General features: G+C 38.6%; 2 protein-coding genes across 2 annotated transcripts; one reads left to right on the plus strand and one right to left on the minus strand.

Moving 5' to 3' along the window:
- The first annotated feature begins 13,045 nt into the window (after positions 1 to 13,045).
- LOC5576354 (cytochrome c oxidase subunit NDUFA4) lies at positions 13,046 to 13,786 on the plus strand. The gene is made up of 3 exons (XM_001656042.2): positions 13,046 to 13,217; positions 13,284 to 13,430; positions 13,564 to 13,786. Exons 1-3 carry the CDS (start codon positions 13,176 to 13,178, stop codon positions 13,657 to 13,659), a joined length of 285 nt encoding a protein of 94 aa, XP_001656092.1. The 5' UTR covers positions 13,046 to 13,175; the 3' UTR covers positions 13,660 to 13,786.
- On the minus strand, positions 13,725 to 23,199 carry LOC5576353 (cytochrome c oxidase subunit NDUFA4). The gene is made up of 3 exons (XM_001656041.2): positions 23,014 to 23,199; positions 22,722 to 22,868; positions 13,725 to 13,973 (listed from the first exon to the last, which is right to left on the minus strand). Exons 1-3 carry the CDS (start codon positions 23,053 to 23,055, stop codon positions 13,911 to 13,913), a joined length of 252 nt encoding a protein of 83 aa, XP_001656091.1. The 5' UTR covers positions 23,056 to 23,199; the 3' UTR covers positions 13,725 to 13,910.
- Positions 23,200 to 23,957: the final 758 nt, after the last annotated feature.

Here is a 23,957-nt window from a genome sequence, read left to right on the forward strand (position 1 = left end):
TTCATATTTTTGAGATAATTTGAATCCGGTTCGACAAGTCATGATGAGTCTTGAGTCATGATTTTTAAACGAAAAGGCATGTATGGCAAATCTTTGCATTTTTTACAAAATTGACCATAGCTCAGGAACAAAAAAAGTACATCCTAAAAGTTACTAGAATTGAAGTTTATAAAGTTTCCTTCTCAAAAATATTTTAATAAAAAATTTCCGCGAGTTCGGGCATAGATTTTCCAGCTTTTCTTTATGAATTTCCCCAACGGTGGAAAATTTTGTGGAAAACTTTTTCCAGTTCCTATTTTTTTTGGATTTCTGAGAAAATTTGCTTAAATTTTCATATAAAAACTTTGTTTCTACAATGTTTCGTTCTTGAGTTATGATTTTTCAAAGAAAAGTCTTATATGGCACATCTGGACATTTTTCACAAAATTGGCCATAACTCAAAAACGAAAAAAAAGTGCATTCCAAAAATTTCAGTGATTAAAGCTTATAAAATTACCTTCTCGAAAATATTTTTTTGCAAATTTTCCACGAGTTCGGGCATAGTTTTTCCGGCTTTTCTTTACGAATTTTCCCAACGGTGGAAAATGTTGTGGGAAACTTTTTCCAATTCATTTTTTTTTTTGATTTTTGAGAAAATTTGGTTAAATTTTCATATAAAAACTTTGTTTGTACAATGTTTCGTTCTTGAGTTATGATTTTTCAAAGAAAAGTCTTATATGGCACATCTGGACATTTTTCACAAAATTGGCCATAACTCAAAAACGAAAAAAAAGTGCATTCCAAAAATTTCAGTGATTAAAGCTTATAAAATTATCTTCTCGAAAATATTTTTTTGAAAATTTTCCACGAGTTCGGGCATAGTTTTTTCGGCTTTTCTTTACGAATTTTCCCAACGGTGGAAAATTTTGTGGAAAACTTTTTCCAGTTCATATTTTTTTTGGATTTTTGAGAAAATTTGCTTAAATTTTCATATAAAAACTTTGTTTCTACGATGCTTCGTTCTTGAGTTATGATTTTTCAAAGTAAGTAGTGTCAAGGGAAAACAAAAAATTTCCACCTGAGTTTTCCGGAAAAATAGGCGACCCTGAATTTTTCTCTTTTTTTTTTTATTCATATATCCATGAGCCCTGCCTATGGAAAAAGTTTCATGAAAATCTGAGACCCTTCGGCCCAATTTGTACGATAATAAAAAAAAATCCCCAAATGTGAAACACATTACACGTTAGATACATATAGGCTATAGCACTCATCATCGACTTTAGCGTCAATCACAACTTTTCTAATGACCAACACTGGATCTTCACTGGATATGAATAAACTGAGCAAAAGCTATTATTTACTTTACTCAAATCCACCTGACAAATAATTTTATTGAAGTAGAAAACGAAGCAACCTATGACTTGTAAACTAGAATAAGATTTTGTAAAATAAATTTCACTTTAGTTCCGTCCACACGCGAGACAAGACGTGTTTCTCTATTCTCTGCCCAATAGGTTATGGGCCCAGAAGTGGTAAGAGGTTGAAAATTCGAAGCTTCCAGAACTCAAGATTTTTTCAACTGAAGATGAACGGAGGTGGTAACGGACTTGCTTCTTCCGGACTTCCAGCAATCGAACGGCTGGTAGGCCGCGAAAATTGGCATACCTGGAAGTTTGCGCTGCGGACTTTTCTAGAAGTTGAAGAGTTGTGGGAAGCTGTGGAACCTATTCCGGATGAGCAAGGAAACATACCAGCAGTCAACGCCGCCAAGGACAGAAAAGCTCGAGGAAAAATCATTCTTGGCCTGGATCCAACGCTGTACGTCCATGTTCAAGACACAAAAACGGCCAGTGAAGCTTGGAAGAAGCTGGAAAAAGTATTCGAAGACAGCGGCCTCACGCGAAAATGGGGACTTCTGCACAAGCTGATCACGACCAACCTTGACAGCTGCGGGTCGATGGAGGCGTATGTGACGAGGATGGTTGGTACAGCCCACCAACTAAATGGAGTCGGCCTGAAGATTGACGAAGAATGGCTCGGAATGCTGCTTCTCGCTGGATTACCGGAAACCTACTAGCCCATGGTCATGGCATTAGAGAATTCTGGAGCTGCGATAACTGGCGATGTAGTGAAAACGAAGCTATTGCAGGAGGTTCAGCAGTCATCGACAACCGTCGATCCAGCGTTCGTGTCCAAGGGGCCAGGAAGAAGCAAGCATAGCGGATCTGAAAATTTCTCGACGAAAGGTCCGAAATGCCGTTGCTGTGGAAGATTTGGGCATATCGCTCGATTTTGCCCTTCAAAGGATTCAACGAAGAAAGGTGTCAAAAAGGGTGACGCTTTTTGCACAATTTTGTCGGTTGCTGCGATGGAAGAAGCCGCAGACTGGTACTTCGATTCGGGATCCTGCCGCCATATCACAAGGAATGAGTCGTTGCTAAGCGACATACACAAGGCCGATGGACAAATTTTCGCTGCGAACAAGGATGGGGCCCAAATAGCCGTAGCGGTAAACGCGCAGCTATTCAGCAAGACCAAGCTGAGGGTCGTGGGTTCGAATCCCACCGGTCGAGGATCTTTTCCGTAAAGGAAATTTTCTCGACTTCCCAGGGCATAGAGTATCTTCGTACCTGCCACACGATATACGCATGCAAAAATGGTCATTGGCATATTAAGCTCTCAGTTAATAACTGTGGAAGTGCACATAAGAACACTAAGCTGAGAAGCAGGCTCTGTCCCAGTGGGGACGTAACGCCAGAAAGAAGAAGAAGGATGTGATGAAGGTAGTTGCGGAAGGCTCCGTGGCATTGCATCCAAGGTGTTCGGAATCATCGATCGACGTCAACGGAGTGCAACTGATACCGGAACTGGCCGCCAATTTGCTCTCGGTGAGTAAAATCGTCGACAGAGGTCATACAGTTATTTTCAGGCAGAAAGGTTGCGAGGTAATCAACCTAGAGGGAAAACGGATCGCAAGCGGACATCGATCAAATGGACTTTTTAAACTGGATCAGCAACCTCAGAGTGCATTAGCGTGCCAGCAAATGAAGTCGATTGATTTGTGGCACAAGCGAACGGGACATCTGTCGATCAAAGGTCTGAAACGATTGAAAAATGGATTAGCGTCAGGAATCAATTTTGTCGAATCGGAATCTGGTGACTGCAAGACTTGCGCTATTGGTAGGCAAGCCAGGTTGCCGTTCAGTAAGGAAGGAAGAAGGGCCAATGAAATTCTCGAGTTGGTCCACTCCGACATATGCGGTCCCATGGAGGAGGTTTCTCTTGGAGGGAGCCGCTATTACATCACTTTCATCGACGACAAAACCCGCAAGATGTTTGTGTACTTTTTACGTACGAAATCCGAGGAAGAAGTAGTTGAAGCATTCAAGGCGTTCTACTCCATGGCTGAACGACAGACAGGTAAAAAGTTGAAAGTTTTGAGGACAGACAACGGAAAGGAGTTCAAGAACCGAGGCTTTGAGAACCTACTACGATGTTTGGGAATTTGCCATCAGACAACCGTGGAATATACACCCGAGCAAAACGGGATGGCAGAACGTGCAAACAGAACAATTGTCGAGAAAGCCCGTTGCATGTTGCATGAAGCAAACTTACCGAAGACGTTTTGGGCGGAAGCTACTGCCACCGCCGTGTACATCATCAACCGTTCACCGTCGAAAGGAATTCGCACGACTCCCGAAGAAGCCTGGTCGGGGCAGAAACCAGATCTGTCCAACCTGCGGATTTTCGGAACAACAACGATGTCGCACATTCCAAAACAGAAGCGACGAAAGTGGGACCCGAAGGCGGAAGAATGCATTTTGATCGGTTTTGATGAAGACAGCAAAGCATACCGGCTCTACAACAAGAAAACGAAAAAGGTGTTCAAATCCAGGGACGTGACGTTCATCAACGAAGGAAGATCAGCAGTATGTCAAGACTCACAGAACAACGTTCAAGATAATGAAGCCGACCGAGGAGCGAACCGACGACAGCCAACGATGGTCCGGCTGGATTTTGAGGATTGCGAAACCCAAGAAGTGCTGGAAGTGAACCGTACGAATCCACCCGAACAAGATGACGATAGTAGCTCCGAAGACAACTACGATAGTGCTGATGACTCTGTGACGATCACCTCTGCGCTCCCATCGCGAACAGTTTCAAATCCGCCCGAGTCACACGAGGCGTCGAGGCGAAGCGGTAGGGAGCGCTTCATCCCTGGCAAGTATAAGCAATTCCATATTAAGTGCAAAGGTCTACCTGCTTCGAAGTTTTCAGATGGTGCATCCGGTACGAGCGAAGACATGACTGGTGAGGTCAACAGCGATTTGGCAGACAATCCTGGATACGTTCAACATTCTGCGTCCCCATCGTACCCCAATCAAAGACCAGTTGAAAATGTTCAACAAGGGTTGATGCTCAGCGACAGGGGGCGCTTCCCCCAAGGCAAGTATTGCCGTTACAATTCTGAAGACAGTTGTACCGCGTATAATTCTCCACAGTGTATTGCCGATGATCCCGTTACTCCGGAAGAAGCATTGTCCCGAGACGACGCCCAGCTCTGGAAGTCCGCAATGCAAGAGGAGTATGAGGCACAAATGAAAAATGGAACCTGGACTCTGACGGACCTCCCAGCAGGAAGGAAGGCCATTCGCAGTAAATGGGTTTATAAAACCAAGCTCGACGCAGAAGGAAGACCGGCTCGCCACAAAGCCCGGCTGGTAATCAAGGGATACTCGCAGCGAAAGGGGGTAGACTATGAAGAAACCTACTCTCCTGTGGTACGTCATAGTTCCCTGCGATATCTCTTTGCGATAGCTGCCCGTTTGAATCTCGACATCGATCAAATGGATGCTGTCACTGCTTTCCTCCAGGGAGAACTGTCTGAAGAAATCTATATGGAACAACCAGCCTACTTCCAAGACACCCAGAACAGGACCAAGGTTTGCCGGCTCAATAAGGCTCTCTATATATGGATTAAAACAATCGAGCCGCGTGTGGAACCATAAGTTGGACTCCGCATTGAAAAAGTTTGGATTGATTTCAACCGACTACGACCCCTGCGTGTATTACAAGATCGTCGACAACAAAGTTTTGTTTGTGGCAATCTATGTTGACGATGTCCTCATCTTCACGAACTGTCGTCAATGGCGTAAGAAGCTGAAGGATGATCTGGCCAAGGAATTCCTTATGAAAGACATCGGTCCAGCGAAACACGTATTGGGAATGCGTATCACGAGAAGCCAAGGAAAGATTTCTATCGATCAAGAAGCGTACGTTGAGAGCATACTCGATCGGTTCGGAATGTCGAAAAGCAATCCGGTGGCTACTCCACTGAACCCGAACGACAAACTCACGAAGGAAATGCAACCAATCAAAGATGACGAGGCCGAGCGAATGAAGCAAGTTCCGTACAAGGAGGCTGTAGGATGTCTCATGTACCTAGCGCAGTGTACACGTCCCGACATCTGCCATGCCGTCAATGTCCTGTGTCGATTCAATGAGAATCCTGGCGAAAAACACTGGAATGCCGTCAAGCATCTTCTGAGGTATTTGCGAGGTACTTCGAAATTCCGTTTGACCTACAAGAAAGAAGCGGATCCGACGATCACCGGGTACTCCGATGCTGATTGGGCTACGAGCAGTGAGGATCGGAAGTCCATTACTGGATTCGTTTTCATCGCGCAAGGTGGGGCAATTTCATGGTGCTGCAAACGTCAGCAGACAGTGGCACTTTCGACATGTGAAGCCGAGTATATGGCACTCTCGGCAGCCGTCCAAGAAGCGCTTTGGTGGAAGCGCCTGAGAGCAACGTTCGACATCGATGAAGCCGTGAAGATCAATTGCGATAACCAAAGCACTATTGCAGTTGCTAAAAACGGTGGGTACTATCCAAGGACCAAGCATATTGACATCCGTCATTGTTTTATTCGGGATGCTGTGCAGCGTGGTGATGTAGACATCGTTTATATCAGTACCGATAAACAACTGGCGGACTGCTTGACGAAGTCGCTTCCGAAACCGAGGATCGAGCTTCAGCGAGCGGCTATGGGAATCCAGAGTCAGTAGGTTGAGGACGAATATTGAACTAGAAAACGGGGGGGGGGGGGGGGGGGGGGTTTGTGGCATTTATTTATTTTTATTCGCAAATTTTTATATTTTGGTTTTTGATTTTTAAATTTTTTATTTTTGAACATCCCTAGCTTTTTTCATTTTTTCTTGAAGCCTTTTCTAGTTGTTGATTTTTGGCAATAATAAAAATTTAAATTGTTACGGTATTTTAAAATATATTAAATTTTTATTTTTTTTTCGGAGCGTTTTTTATTTTCCGAGTAACTAACGGAAAAACAGGTTTGAAATGATTTTAATACCATCAGGCTCTTCGTTTGTGATAGGTTAATCGTAGAAAAATATAAAAGGTACGATTTTTTATATTACACGTTAAATGAAGCCCAGGCATTTGTAGGTTATATAAGAATGCAATTTTTCAAACAATTTCTAAAAATACAAAAAAGTTTCAAAAGTCATAAAAAACTTTTCTTACACACCAAATTTTCTATCCATGTTTCAGCAATATCATTTGCTGAAACCATTTCAGCAATGCATAGTTTTGCTGATATACAGCACTTTTTGATTTGTTTGCTGAAATTCAGCAATATCATTTGCTGGATAAATGTCAACGTTTTCAGATTTGCTGATTTACAGTAATTTATTTGACAGATTTAAAAAATTGCCGTAAATCAGTAAACAAAATTGCTGAACTTACATCAGTAATCATGTTTTTACTGTAAACCAGCAATCTGGTCGATCTGTCAAACGGAAACTTCGCAAAGAAATCAGATATTTTTCACGCGTGAAACTCGACTGTCTTGAGTTGTCGATAAAATCAATATATAAATATTTGTGATTTTTCAAAATGTTTGTGTTTTACTATATGGATAATCCAACTCTGAGTAATAATCAGTAAGTACAAAACATGTAATCATTGCTAAATTTTAATTTATGATTGTATTACAGGATGGCGACAAAATTGGAAAGGCGAAAGATTACGGCTCTACCACCTTCCTCAAATCGCACAACATGAGTTTTCTTTTATTTGTTTAAAGTGTTAGATTATATTATTGAAATAAAAGTGTATTAAATATGTAAAACCTATTGTCTTACAATTTGTGAGGGTCATAAAAATCAACTATTTTTACAAACGAGGTAAATTTTCAATTGCTGGAAAGCAGCACAAATTTGCAGATTCCCAATTACTGATCATCCAGCGTTGACATTTATCCAGCAAGTGATATTGCTGAATTTCAGCAAACAAATCAAAAAGTGCTGTATATCAGCAAAACTATGCATTGCTGAAATGGTTTCAGCAAATGATATTGCTGAAACATGGATAGAAAATTTGGTGTGCATGCAGCTTCCGAGAAACTTCATGGCAAAGATCACTGTATGCCATGTGCGGCATTCAGGACATCTCTACAAAACTGATGGCAAACAACAAAAATGAATCCTAAAGCGCGAAGCCTTAATGTTTCAATGTAGGACAATTCAGCTTTATTGCATGTGAGAAGTTCTTGGTGATATACTCACAACGGCCATTCAGAATGGTTCGATGGATGTAGATAAAAGATCATTATGATAAAATTAACGCGACGACATGTTAGTAAGCTCAGAACGATTATTGTATTTGTAACTGTTAATTTAGATAGGTAACTAAGGGTCGATTATTGTATATAACTTATTATAGAAGTAGAAGTAAAACGCGCACGAGAAGTACCGTAAAGTGCCGTAATTCAGCGCAGTTAACGAATAAAACATTTCTTTTTTTTTTTTTTTTTTTTTTTGTCGGTAGCGATAGGGGTAGTACTGGCACTTTTAATCTGCCCTAAGCTCCTTCCCAGCATTTGCTTTTATAAGCCTCTATTGCGTCCATCACACAGACGTTCCTAAGCAATGTTGCTCAAATGGTCACTGTGTACCCTAGCAGCAATCAGCCCTTACCGTAGTTTTGCAGTCTAGTAGTTCATACTACTATCAAAGTATGATAAGGCCTGAAATGCTACTAGAGTGGTTAAAGTGAAGAACGAAATAGTTTTATTAAAAGGTCCTCATTCCCCATTTTGTTTTATCATTCACTGTCACATAATTGCCACACTTTTGCTGTCGATACTTTTGTTTTTAAACCTATCACTTCTATAACCGATTATCATTCATGAACTTTCGTAATCACTTTCCACTATCACAGCTAAAAGTTTCACCAATATTACATCACGCCACTTTCATACCAATTTATTTTATTACCAATAATTGAAGGATGTTTAATTTTATTTTTTACTATTTAATTGAACTACGAATTATCAAAACGACCGTAACAAAAAAAAAATACTTCGATCACTTCTATTGCACTTGCTGTTATTATGAACACTGTCATTGTAAAAGTGTAAAGAACTAGACAATAGTGCTTTTGTTTAAAGAAATAAGTGCAAAATGCATATTGTTATTAGTATGTCTGTGGTATTAATGTAACCCTCACAATCACTTCAAATGCAATTTCAACAGTTTATGCAATTCTTCAAGTATCATTATCACCCTCACATAATTTTATAACGACGAATGTTACACAGAAACTCACCGAACACTCACTTTTAAGTCACATAACAAAAAGTTGGATCATGCGTTAGCTTCGAAACCTATCCACCATTACCGATTAGTACAAAAGATGCTACAATTCATCTAACAAACTGCAACAACAAGTAGTGGTGCATAAGTAACTACTGAGCCCTGGCGGTCCCTCCATTCGAAGAGTACCTGATAATATGCAGAAACATATTAACAGATCTTCAGCCTGCAAGCAGCCGTTTCATGATAAATCATGATCCGTTAGAGGTGTGCCAAAGTATTGGGAAGGTGATATGTTATACAGACGGATATTATTTTACGGTGCACCTTCACTTTGGCACCGTCAATCCCCATGATCCAGGCCAGGGAGTTAACGAATAAAACATTTCAAATGCTTAATTAAAAATTAGTATTGCATCAACAAAAAAGCTTTATGGGTGGATCGCTAGCAAATCTGTTTTAGATTATGGCAAAAATATAAACTAGACTGTATTCACACGTTACAATTGTGATTTTTTTGAAATAGTTCACTCGTTGAAATTGCTTAATTCCGCGCATTTTTTTAACGCTTTTCCATATTCCGCGCAGAAGAATGCCTAATTCCGCGCACTTGCAAAACAATCAAATTAACATTAATTTTGTATAAGGCAGCATCCATTCATTACGTAACGCTGAAATTGAACATTTTCAACCCCCTACCCCCTCCACAACACTTTTTGTATGAAAAAAGTAAAGTTTTGCATGAGCCGTAACGTAGACTTTTTTATAATTTTTTGACTATTACATGAAATAAGGATAAACATTTGTTATAGTCTTTTCCTGAGACGAGACTCGCGAAGACGGTCTTCTTATTCTGTCATTGCTGAGTTTTTTACTTATTCCTCTGTGTTTGTATCAATCATGCGCAAACCCTCACATAAACATCCCAGCAAATATGCAATTGCGATTGCATCACACCGAAACATAAAAAGCCTTTGAAGTGAAATTTTACGCCAGAAAAAGTTGCAGACATTTTAAATAACTATAGTCTTGTGTTTAGATTTATCAGCAGCTTTGGAAAAACTGCTCCGAACACTGAGGTTTTTATAACAGTTATTTTGAATACAATAATTTTCAATTTTTCAGCATTTGGACGTTTCGCGACTGCGGAGACGTTGATGTTTATTTCCTTTTCCTTGTCAGCTTTGGGGTTGCATGTTTTTCCAAAAGAAAGTTCAAAAAATATGCAGTTTGGCGAAATCGCCCCGACTACCTCTACACACTTAAATTATTTTACCGTAATCCGTGAATTTCACCGTAATCTCAACAGCTGATCAGTTCGGTATAATAAAACACCGTAATTCCGTCGAAATTCAACGGATTGCGGTGAAATTTTACCGAAAACTGTTAAAAATTACCGTACTCTGTTAATTTATTTCACCGAAATTTTCAGCTGTTGGGATTACGTTGAATTTCACGGATTCCTGTGAAATAATTTAAGTCTGTATATTCGTATTCTGCACTGTTCATACGATAACAAATGTTTATGGACCTTGGTTTTGGACAAACTTTTCCTCCCACCATGAATGACCACGTGGTTTCTGAACGGCCGCTAGTTTCCCTGTAAGTGGGCTTCCCCGATATTCCGGTTGTTTGCGAAACGTATTTATGCATGAAAATACTTCCTCAGATAAATATTCAGCTGTGAAGACCAATATAGCATGTTTTACTTGTTTGTTGTTCTGTAAAGAGCAGTGCGCGGAATTAGGGACTTATGAAAAATGACGTGCCCTAATGCCGCGCATTACTTTTTGGGATAAATCTCAATAATTATGCTAATATTTGATAAGATTTCATAGAAGCATCATGAAACACATATGTAGCAAGTAGTTTCATAGAATATTGCATAGATAACAAAACATTTTCAATATGGAAATCACGTTTGTTTGTGTCCTACAGTCTTAGCACGGGCGCTAATGAAATTGAAAAAATGGCGTCTACTCAGACGGACCTCCACTGATTATTTTTTTACGCCGCGAATAATTGCTCTATTTGCTTTTATTTGTGATTCAAACTTATTCTAAATCAAAGTAGCATCAAATGGCGTTAAAAGTTGCTGCAGTATTGTAGTTGCATTTCCATATGTAAATAATTTTGAATGAAATGCGCGGAATTAGGCAATGCGCTGAATTAGGGCACTTTACGGTAATGACCTTCCATCCCATCTTCAAGTACTCCCCACAAGCACAACATTTTATTCTGGCACTTTAGAACGTCCATGTTGTAACTTGCTCACACAAGTTATCTGCCTCGACAGAGTTGGCAGAACGCGCCCATACCCCTTTCTGAACCGCAGGGCATGGTGATATGATAAAACTGAGTACTTGAGCATTTACTTTTCGAACATCCATATTCGTATGAACAAAGCGGTAAAAGCTAAGTAAATGCTCAGAAAATCCCGAGTCACCTACTGACCATGCATTGCTCAGTTGAAAATTTCAATCAAATACTGAACCACTTCAAAAATAATTTTACAAATTCAGGGGGGAAGGAGTGTGGGAGTGTCTAAAATAGTATTTTTTGGAAAATTTGCAACAGGGTGGAGGTGATGAATTGTCGATAATGGTCATTTTTGCGTGACATCTACTTCTTCTTGGCATTACGTCCTCGTTGGGAAAGAGCTTGCTTCTCAGCTTAGTGTTCAATTAGCGCTTCCTTAGTTCCGGGAGGCAGGCACGATGATACTCTATGCCCAGGGAAGTCAAGGAAATTTCCATTACGAAAAGATCCTGGATCGACCAGGAATCGAACCCAGACACCTTCATCATGGCTTTGCTTTGTAGTCGCGGACTCTAACCATTCGGCTAAGGAAGGCCCCAAAACATAACTCAACTTTTATTCGTCAATTAGATATCGATGGTTCGTCCCCAGTTAATTTTCAGTTTAAATTTTCAACCAAATTTGGAGAACGCTCCGTACCTTCCTTAAAAATCGAATGAGCAAAAACATTTTAGAATTACCGTTTTGACTCATATTCCGAACACTCAAGTGACTTTAAACACTCGTAATAATCATGAATTAACGAATATTAGTGAAAAAAAAAAACAATTTATTCGCTAGATTCCGTTGAAAACTGTCGAGTGAGCTGATAAAAATATGAATAAATCAATATTAACCATCAGTTTAAGGCATAACTGTTGATCACCATTTTGCTTCTAATGCCGAACACTGCCCTCGTTCTGTCTCAAATTCCGAGCACCTTGATTAAAATTCCGAACAGCATAAATAATTTCGCGAAAAAAATCATCAGAGCCTATAAAATAGGCCTCGATCAAAGACGAAATAAAGACCTCCATGTGCTATGCAGTTGCCTAAAATCCTATGGAATAGAACAAAATCTATATCTAGAATGCCGTGAAAAGTGTACTGCGATCTGTCAAACTTGGGTACCTTTTCTACTAGCAGCAAAGACGAAATAAAGCCCAGGGGACGGAATTCAGTACTAGTAGTGGTAATTAGTTTGTACCCGACTACTAGGTATGTCTTTATTTCTTCTTTGCATCGATCTTAAAAAACATAATAACTGCAAGCGTCTAAAATAGCTTTGAAAGTGTTTAAATTGAGTAGCAACCAAAGTTGGGAAAAGTTCTGAAATACACACTACAGTAGGCAAGTGTAGCGAATCACAGTCAGCGGAGCCAGTAAAACTCACGCCTGTCGCTGCTCTAGGCAAAATGCCAAAACACCCATTGCTAAGGGCAACCCAAAACTACTGTAGAAAAATCTTCTATTTCTCGCTGCTTTTCCCGCATTTATAGCATGTGTCTTTGTTTACAGCATTCAATAACACTACTGACTGAGAAAATTCAAGTACCCAACATAGGTACTTGATGAGATTCACAATTTTGAACTGCTGTAATGGGAAGAGCGGAAGAGCCACGTGATTGTGAAAATCACGCCTACTACTATTACCATTCCCAGCCCTGGTGGCAACCTGAGAGAGACTCGCGAAGAGGAAAAATATCAACGTCATATGCAGCCCAGATTCCCCTCTCACGAAACGTCAAATGCAGCCCACCGTTTTTATGGCTGAAAAATTGAAAAGTATTGTGTAAACTGTTATTAAAAACCTCAGTCTGCGGAGCAGTTTTTTCCAAAGTTGCTGATAAATCTAAGCAGAAGATTAATTATTTCTAATGTCTGCTACGTTTGCTGGCATGAAATTTCACTCAAATAGCTAATTATGATTCGATGTGATGCAAACTTATTCATTTTTTGCTGAGAGGTTCATGTGAGGATTTGAACAGCATGCGCATAATTGGTATGCACAAAGTGGAATAAGAAAAAAACTCAGCAATCACAGAAAAAGAAGACCGTCTTCGCGAGTCTCGTCTCAGGTGGCAACTAACCAGAGACGCCTTTGAACTGATCATCATTTCCTAGAAATAAATATTTATGATGACTGATGACATTGCAGCCTAAAGCACTCTCTAATCGAAGCAACCTGATTTCCAAACCATTTAGATGACATTTCAAACAAGTTGTTCCGTCGATTCGCCTAATTTTTCGTATCTCAAGTTTTTTTTTCTATCACGTTCAAAATGCGAGGTTGGGGATTCCGTGAAGCATTGAAATATCCATTGGTAAGAGAATTCCGAAGTCTGAATACGTCTAATAAAACCAATCGCCGATTTTCTTTCTATATCCAGTTGTGGCCCCTTTACGGCCTCTGCATTGCCGATCTCTCCTGGCTGACCTTCAGCGCCACAAGGACCCTCCTCTACAATCCGGACGTGGTGCTGGACCACAAAAACAATCCGGAACCGTGGCAGGCCTACCGCGAGGGGCGCTATCGGGTAATGTTTCTTTTTTTCGTTATTCAGGGTGACCACCGAAATTCGATTTTTAAGTTCTCGATGTTTCCCCGGTTCGGTGGCCAACCTGAATATTTTAAGTCCTAAAGATTGATCTTATGACACAAAATTCTAGCTGTGGGCCGGCACCTACGACTATTCCAAACTAAAATGCAAGGCCCCGATCTTCAAAGACAACGACGTGATTCCGGTGGATGACGGTAACAACTAAAAACCCCCTAACCCCGAGAGGTCGTTCGAAGAATTCCAGTTGTGCCAAGAAGCACGCGAAAATGATTCGATTTGGCGGTAGCTTCCTTTCAATTATTCAACTTTATTAAACTTACTTTTCGACCACATATTGAGTTGTTCTCACCATTCACACCAAATCGTAGATTTTCTAACGATGTTGTTACACAAGGTGCTACAATACGCGGGTTCTTGCGGATGCCGAACCACACGCCCAAACTGCTACTGACCAGCTTATTCGGTGTATTTGGGGGCCGGGCTCTCGGTTTTGGAGTAGTCCCTGACGGGGGAGAAGAACTGCAAGAACAAGAGGGAAATGGTTGAGAAGTTTCGTTGGTTTGCTTATCTATAATTAGCGCATGCTATTGACGATCTTTTAATAGATTAGATAAACAAGTTGAACCCTTCCAAAAGTGAGATTGATTGCAGAGGTTCTCAACGTCTCTTCCACAGTCGAACTGAACTTGTACTTATGTACTTTTATATGAAAATAATCAACTCGTGCAATCCCAAGTTACACCCCTCAGATTTGTTTATGTGGTCCTCCAGAAGCTACTGTAAAAATTTGAACGAAACCCGTCAATTCTAAGGAGGGATGAACGAGCTTGGAATTTGTCCGATGAAAATTGACAAATATATGGGAAAACGGTTCAAATTACATTTGAACCATATGTGGCGCTTCAGTCGATGAATGTCTTTCATTATTGATTTGAAGATTATTTAATCAATGGACTGCAAACCGAAAGTCTTTCCATTAAAAAACAAAAAAGTTATACAGTGATACCTCCATGAGTCGATGTTTCATGACTTGATATCGACTCATGGAACCATACTAAAACCGAAATTTCCTGGTTACTATGATGGTCCCTAGAAGCAGCTTTCCAAAGGATTGCTGTTCTATGACTCGATATTTCCATGAGTCGATGGTCCCATCAATATCGACTCATGGAGGTTTCACTGTAGGTACCTAGGATAATTACATTTCATAATTGCTATTTTATTCTTAACTTCGTCTTGCCATCAAGTAGGCTGTTCAAAAATGTCATGAAACCTTGCACGCAAAACGGTAGATTAATTTTCTTCCGTTTTCCTGACTATTCCGAAAACTTTCCTAGACTTTTTCCCCGCACGAACACGTCGCATCCCCTGTCGAATACAACAGTGAAAGAATTATGCAAATCCTTTGACTCGTTCAAATGCCATTTCGTGACATACAAACACCATTCCATTTTTATTTATATAGAAGATAGATAGATAGATAGACTACTTGTTGCAGTTTCTCTTTCTCTGTTTGCATTCCTTGATGTAGAAGGTGCTTTTAATAATACGTCTTACAAATCGATTAAAAAATCAATAAAAAATAGAAACTTTAACCCCAGCGTTAGAGTTTGGATAATGAAAATGCTGAATAGTAGAGAAATGTCTTCCGAATTGGGGGAATCGTGGATAACAATAAGGACCACTAAGGGGTGTCTTCAAGGAGGTGTATTGTCGCTTTTATTAGAGTCCCTTGTTGTTGATGACATTCTCAATAAACTTGTACAAAGAGGCTTCGAAGTTATAGGATTTGCTGATGATATAGCCATAACAGTATGTGGAAAGTTTGATCATATCATCACAGATAGAATGCAATCTGCACTAAACTGCACTCACAGAACAGATAGCTATCCTAGAACAAAAAGCCATTTTCGGCTGGAGTACGAGAAAACATGTAGAAGAGTAGGCGAATAAAACATTGTTTGCACCATCGGAATTTAGAGTGCAGGATATTGACGTTAATTTCGTCTAAAATGGTTTCCTTCGCTCGTATAATTTGTTTGACGTTATGTAAACACTATTGATCTGCCATCACAGTATGCTTTGCGGTAAAGCCTTGAACCTAAATCTGAACATTTGTCAACAAAGGCCCGAAACTTTAAGAATTGGATTGTAAAGGTGTAAAAAAATGGCGTGGCAACTAATTACATGCTATATGTGCGACCGGAGTTATTGACATGAACCAACAACTACCAACCTTCTTCAGTCCCTTGTGGCACGGCGAATGAATTTGCTATCGAAAAAAACGTTAAATTCAATCATGTGCACCTTTTTCTTCCATCGTGTAATGCTCAAGCATCAACCATTCAAGCATGAGAAATCATCAAACAAAATTTCGTTCGAATTAAAGCCAATACTCATGGAAATCTATCAATGCATTTCTAATTGCAAGTGTAGTAAATGATAGATTTTCTGAAGCATTACTTCGATTAGAAGCCAATAAAAACTGGGTTTGGAAGTTTGTAAAAAGTTGACGATTTTCTTGTTAGTGCAACAGATGCCGAACAAACAGTTTTTCTACATGCTGTTGAGGCACACAATTTTAGCTTAAAATGGGTTTGATTTTTCCAACACAAACGTGTGCACGCAGCGGCACTTCCAACCCGATGGCATAAACACTCTCGTGAAGGATGTGATTGACATTATTCAAGGTTCAATTCCTATGAGTCAAGTTTTCCTTATTGTTTTCCACTAACGGTTTGCTATGATGTAAGTAAAGCAGAAAAAACAGCTGTCAGTCTGTTGGGCAAGTTTTTAGACGAGCGCAAGGTTGATGAGATTGTCGCGGTGTTATGATATTTTTTTTTTTTTTTTCATTGAAATAAATGAATACAATTTACTTTGCACCGGCACCATTAGTTTTAAATGCATAAAAAAGATTTTTCTACAAATCCTCAGACTCGGCGCCTGTCATGTCACGTTATATAGCGCATCGGATTTGCTATCCAGAGGACAATTGATGACTGACGTTTGATTCATAGCCAGTGAGGAGAAACGATTACTTTATTCTGGTATTCTACCAGAGTGCGTTCTCCAAAATTTGAAAAAAAACAGTGAATTTAATAGTTGTTGTTTCTGTAGTTTATTAAATGGAATTCATACTAATCCTTGGTAATTGATCTCCACGAATTTCTTAAAAAGTGTGGGTCGAAGTGCGGAACTATATCGAACTGATTAGGCGTCTTAAGCTAAGTATGCTGTTTCGCTCAAGAAAAGTAAAGAAATTCCTTGACTGCATGGGTCAAGAAATTTCCCCTTTTGAAATGACATTTTTTTTTTCTCAATTTCATACTGGGATCAAAAAATTTGTTTGTATTGACCATTTCGGGGAATAAATTTTCCACGCATCCATTTTTCCTTTTCTTGTCAGAAGGAAACCAGCCTTTAACCGCAATATTAAGCGTGACATGACTATGAGCAATAGACGTGGTGTAGATACCAAACTAATCACTATATTAGCCGTATAATTATTCTACATATTCAAATAGGCGAAATAAAAATTAATAGATTTGATGAAGAGAAGTTTTTTTTTTGTTAAAAATCCTCTGAATCTCAAAAAAAAAATCTTGACAGCTCTTGAACAAACACACTAAGCGTTTAGGTCACCTACCATTTATTTTTAATTCTAAAAATGTTTTAAAGTTATCTTCCTTTACTCTCTTGTTAGTCTGCTCATCAAAGAAAAGAAAAACCGGAAAAAGTTGAGGAAATGTTATCGAAAATTATGTTCAAATTGTAAAATCACTTACTACACTCATTGCTGTATAAAAAACTTAAATTCCAAATCTGGAATATGGTGCGAAATTTGCATGGTATTATTTTCTTAATACAGTATACACCCCCGTTAATTTGAACGGTACCTCATGCAAACCATCGGGGTTCATTTTTAGTTTGAACATCTAGTCACCCTAGAAACGTGTTTCTGGTTACCTCTTTCACTGTTTTGTTTTGATTCTGCATTCCGTTCCACAGCGTTCTATTCCACTTTACTCCGTTCCATGAGCTAAATGACGTTTGAACCATTTTTAATCTGTGATGTGCAAATTAGCGGGGTACAAATGTGCAAATTAGCGGGGTACAAATTAAAAAGTGTTCAGATTAAATGTGGTCAAACCAACGGGGGTACCCGGTACTGCACAATTATCTAGTTTGGAGGCTAATAGTCCTTCGTTTGACAAGAAGTCTTCACCACAGCTTGTAAATAACTTGAAAATCGCTCAGTTGAAAAATTACAGAATTTTTACAGAAATTCACAAAAAAAATGAGTTAATACAAGGCACAAATTAATATGCAGATTTGCAAATATACATTACATACATTTGCTAATACTTACAACACAGACACACACAGACAGTCTGTGCTTACAAGTTTGTAAATAACATTGTACCAAAGACAAATTAAAGACCCCCATGTCCCTTGCAGTTGCCCAAAATTTTATGGCTCATAAGATAATCTAGAATGCCGTTCAAAGTGTACTGCGATCTATCAAACTTGGGTACCTTTCGCACTACCGAGGGACCAAATGCAGTACTAGAAGTGGTACCCAATCTGAGTCCGAGTAGGACGGACCTGATTGTACTGTAAAACTGCTTGTTCTCAAAATATTATGAAAAGAAAGAAATGCCGTTTTTGCTAAATGTTATATATGCAATAACTAAACAAAAATGTGTGTAAAACATAGTGATTTTTTTCATTTAAAATTCAAGTTATTTCTGAGCTACGATTAAAGTTTCAAGTTAATCAGAGCACTAGAAGCCGAGGTCTAGGCTTCCAAACTTTACAGTTTTGTGTTCAGTAACTGAAATTTAAATTTCCGGAAAACTTTCAGATTAAATTAAAAGTAATGATATTCCTTGAAAAAATATAAAAAAATGATTTTAACGAACATTCATAATTAAATTTAATTCTATAAACTATTGTACGATCTTATTACTCAAACAGGGAGGAAATTCAAAACCATCTATCGTTACCCTTAGATTAAATGAAAACATTCTACTCTTTCTGGAGATTACCTTTCTTTTACAACAACCTTGGAGTAGAGATCTCAAAAAAGTTTTAGACGAGTTTTCTTGTCTATTTCAGTACATTTTTCGAAAAATTTACAGTGTAAAAAGCTTGCCCGCCGCCACCAGGTGCGCTAGTGTTCGAGTTCATGTTGGCAGCTGTTTTTGTTGTCATCTTTCCCATCTCTTCTGTGCTGCACTGTTAAGTGGTGCCAAAACAAAGGGCTAACCATAAACCCATCAAAACCCATTTTAGTTTCATTTACTCATTAAAGGAAAATTACACTGAAAAGCTTGACAATTAATGGATCTATCCTACAACTTTCCCCCAGTGTAAAGTATCTAGGAATCATTGTAGATGATAAACTTAACTGGAACTTACACTTAGAGCAGGTCATAAGTAAAGCCACGAATGCTCTCTGGGTGAGTAAGAAAACATTTGGTAAAAAATGAAAACATTTGGTAAAAAACCTAAAATGATTCATTGGATTTACACGATCATTGAAGGACCTAGAATTGTTTACGCCTTATTTGATTGGTGCCCTTAATCGAATTACATCCCAACAAAAATTAGCGAAATTACAACGTTTGGTCTGCATGGGAAATGTTTCACCCGAAATGTGCCCATTTTGAATAATTGTTTTAAGGAGCATTCTACATTAATATCTATGAAAATTTAGAATAAGATCCTAAAGCCATGTCCCAATTTTTGTACCAAATGCTTAAGGTGAAGATGAATCGAAGCCAAACCTCAAATTTTCAAGAGCACGAATCTGGAAAACCAAACATCCGTTTAAGCTGAAAACTTAATCGATTGGTCACTAGCTGGTGGTGACCAATCGATTAAGTTTTCAGCTCAAACGGGTGTTTGGTTGTTCAGATTTGTGCTCTTGAAAATTAGAGGTTTGGCTTCGATTCATCTTCACCTTAAGCTTAGGCCAGAAACACATGTTTACTCAATTTTTTTAATGTTTTTCGTTGGTTTAAGACCGATAAACATGTTTTCCTGGTTTTAGAGATTTTGTCACTTCTTGATTTAAACTTTGGGTTTAAAGTTTGGGTGTATTTTGTCTTCCGTGTCCCTTTCGAAATGTCAGATAGGAACAACCCTAGTGTTAAAAAGAGAAATCCTTGTGGCGTTTTTATCGACTAAGTGAACGCCAAACACAATCAAAAGTATCAATGTTCGTATTTGGACCCATTTTTTAATTTATTTTTTAACATGATGTAGCCGTTATTGTAACGGAAAAAAATGTCAAAGTAGTAGCAAGAACACGCTCTATCTTGTTATTTAATAAAAACAAGATTTTATCACAAATTTCAGGACCCTATCATCAATTGCGTTAGACGTGTTTCTAATGGCTCGATGGGTTTAAAAAATGAATCAACTTTTTTAACTAACGGTTGAATGAGCTGTCCGGAATTCGAAAAGAAATGTTCCAGGGTGTCTACTTACTTACAGAAATGAAATTCCCTGAGATTTCCAGGTTTTTCCTGGTTAAAAAAAACGATTCCAAATTCTGGAAATTCTCCAAAATACATAAATGATTGATGTTTAGTTCATTTTACATGACTAAAAACGTATTTAAAAAAGTGTTTCAAAGCAAAAACAAAAAATACTCAAATTTGCATAAAACATGAAAGTATTTTTCATTTTAATAAACAAAAATTTTATTTCTCAGTTTGTTTTAAACGTGTAAGCAACATTTTGAAAAAAAAAAAAATTAAACATTAGGTGATTTTTATTTGATTTCCACAAAAAAAAGATGATTACTTTCAAATGATCTGAAAGTGCCTTCAATCATCAAAATCAGATGAAGAAAACAGTCTATTCGAACATAAGGGAAAAAAAAACCTTTACCCTGGATTTAGAAGGAAATGTTGAGAAAAATTCGCGTGGAATTTCATAAGAAAATTTCTGTTTGAGTTCTAATAGGCCTTGATGAATTCTTACGAGGAACTCTGAAAGAACTCCCGCATACTTGATGAAATTCTTCTTAGGATTTTCTTGATAAAATGCTAATATAACTGAAAAAACCCTCGAATCTCTGAATATTGTCCTACAAGACTTTTTAAAGAAATTCGAAGAGACTCCCTTTAAAATTTAGTATGAACAATTAGAAAAATACTTGTTAGAATAGCTAACTTATGTGGAACCTTGAATGAAGTTTTGAGAAGAGAAATATAATTTGATAAATTTTAAAATGAATATTTGAACCACAGCAATAACATTATGATGAAATGCTGGAGATAGTCTGAGAAAAATTTCTGGAGAAACTTAATGAGGAATTCCAGGTCGAATTTTTCGAGGAATTCTTGGAAAAGTTCATAAAAGATTTCATCGGAATAAGGCATGAGGAAATTTTCGGAGCAATTTCTGAAAGTAATCGTGGATGATTTTTTTATAGAATACTTGTGAAAAATGAGAAAAAAACGACGTAGGAATTATTGTAGGATTTCTTGCAAAATATCAGTATTATGGAATGAACCTTTGTGCAAAGAAGGAATATGTGGTGAATCTCCTAGAACTAACAACTGGAAAAATCGGTGAATGAATCAGTGGAAAACCAGCTGGAGGAAATCCTAGAATAATCACAGTCATTTTTTTTCAGAGTATTTTGTGTGAAAATTACTGGAATTGTTGTGAAAATTACTGGAATGTGGAAATTAATGTAATAATGTTGCAGTGCTCTACGATTTTCTTGACAAAATTTGTGAAGGAATTCATTTATGCATCTCTTGAAAAATTGCTGGCAGCATCCCTCGAGAAGCTCATAAAGGTATTCCAGAAAGAATCACCAGAAAACCTGAAGCATTCCTTGTAATTTCTTCCAGAACTTGTGGAATAGAATGATGTTTTCCATCAAGTTTCATATGATCATGAACGACACACAACTGTAAATGGGAACTGTGCTTGCCTTTACCAACTTTCCGATCTTAAGTTTATGTTTTATGTTGGATAAATAAAAATGATTAATAAAAAATAGGGACAGCATATTTCTAGTAGCGTCTTGATAGCGGCGCAGCCAAAAATGTGTATGATTAAAAAAAAATTCTGACAAGAAAAGGACACATTCTACCTTGTATTAAAGATGCAAAATAATTTCCCTGATTATAGCCGGAATTTCCTGAGAATTCCAGGTTTTTCCAGGTTCAATGAAATTCCCTGATAATTCCAGGTTTTTTCAGGTACTAGACACCCTGTGTTCATTCGCATCATAGAAAAGGGAGATCCGGAATGAGAATCATGAAAAAGCTATACATTACTATTTATTTAAAACTAATGATGACCCGACAAACCTTATTTTGTCTCGAAGTGGGAAAAACTGTCAGTTTCCTACTCCTGTTTTCCTTAATTTTCCCGTGAAGTTCTTTGACTTTTTGTACACAGTAACACGTCGGAACATTTCAAGAAGCTAACTGTGAAATAATCAGGTAAATCTTTCTCTAGTTATTTCGTGACACCATTCCATTTTTATAGATATAGATAGATAGGTTTATTAAGTGGCCTTCCTTAGCCGAGTGGTTAGAGTCCGCGGCTACAAAGTAACGCCATGCTGAAGGTGCCTGGGTTCGATTCCCGGTCGGTCCAGGATCTTTTCGTAAAGGAAGTTTCCTTGACTTCCCTGGGCATAGAGTATCGAGTATCATCGTACCTGCCACACGGTATACGAATGCGAAAATGGCAACTTTGGCAAAGAAAGCTCTCAGTTAATAACTGTGGAAGTGCTCATAAGACCACTAAGCTGAGAAGCCGGCTCTGTCCCGTGGGGACGTTAATGCCAAGAAGGAGGAGGAGATAGATTATTAAAATTGGGAAATCAAAATCTTCACTCACCTTTCAAAAGTTAAGTTTGATAACGCTGAGGAAAGGGATAAATTTTTAAAACATAGTTTCTCTTAGACTGGCCAAATCCGGTGCTTCCACCCTAATGCGGACTATTCTCCATGCAATTGAACCTTCGATATGAATAACTTTCTGAATAGCTCCCTTAACCTTGTAAAAAGTTTATAACTCAAAGTTTATCGTCAAAAGTACAAATCAATATCATTCTTACTCTCCCACGCTGAAGGTTGGGAACCTCTGCTGCTCCATCACAGATCTCAAGTGCAATTTTTAGCACCATTATAAACAACCAGATGTGCTGACTCAAGGATCGTCTTATTTTATATAACCTTCCCAATCTTAGAACGAAATTTCCTACCCAAACAAGTGTCACCTTACCTTATGCTGCTTGTTTCTGTACTCTTCCCATGGCTCAGGGTTGCCCTTGCGGTTCCAGCTGACTTCGGGGCTACGGATGGCCAGACGCGCCGTGTAGAAAACGGCAGCAACGGCACCCAAACCAACGCACACGTACAGTGGGATAAGCTGGAAAATATACCAGAAAAAATCATCCATTAGCAACTATTCCGTCGTCGGAAAGCGAAAATCCTCCATCGTGACGTAACATCCTCAATAGAGCAAATTTCGACTTTTTCCACCGCACCACTATCCCACCGAAATTCTCACTTACCGCTGGGTTCTTCTTGATGCTGGCCAAGCTCATTCCCTGCATTTTCGGAGATTTATTCTGGTCCGGGTTTTCACTGGCTCAAAAAATAAGTTGAATTCACACACCACTCGTTCGATTCTTCTGCACAATGATGGAGACGATCGCGAGTGAGAAAAATAGTTCGATGCTCCGTTGATCAGGTGGCGCCTTGTTGACGTCAAAAAAGTGACATGCGTCATCCGCGCCGGGATCAAGCCCGCGCGGGATTCAATGCGATAGTACGCAGCCAATGCCCGCACACGTGTGCAGCCCACGTGTGATTTTGAAAAGAACGTTTTTTTTTTTTCAAGGTTTCAATCATGAAAGTGTGATAGCTCATACAAAATTCATACAAAATGCGTTACGAGGGGGTCATTTTTGGCAATATAAAATTGGTGAATGAACCCTTATCGAGATAAATGACAATCAGAATATTTATGAAATCAGTGATAAAATTATCGTTCATTATGCAGACCAATGTTTAATTTTGATTTCTAGGATTTGATTATGGCACGCGACCGCGATAAGCCCTAAGTACTTGCATCGTGTCATGCAATGCGTTATCTATCGAATGTATTTTTGGTGCAATCGAATTAGTTATCTTCGCGACGAGGAAATTATCGCAGCGACAGATTAATCGACGAACGATAATAAATTTGAGCTTTCGCATTTTATTGTGACTGCACTGCAGCACTAAACTGATGTCGTTGGTCAAATTCATTATATGATTTAAATTTTACTTTCGCTGTTGTATTATATCCAGTGGATGACTCAATACAATAAAATTTATTGTATTTAATACCTAAACGATTCGCCGAGTGCTTAATCCACAGTATGTGTTACTTCATTTAAGCGTGTGTCGTTGGAATGCGCGCGCGCGCGAAACTTGACGTTTGTTGAGAATAACTTCCGTTTTGTTGAGACGT

The sequence above is a fragment of the Aedes aegypti genome, chromosome 1 (genome assembly GCF_002204515.2).
Source record: "Aedes aegypti strain LVP_AGWG chromosome 1, AaegL5.0 Primary Assembly, whole genome shotgun sequence".
In the NCBI taxonomy this organism is placed as follows: domain Eukaryota; kingdom Metazoa; phylum Arthropoda; class Insecta; order Diptera; family Culicidae; genus Aedes; species Aedes aegypti.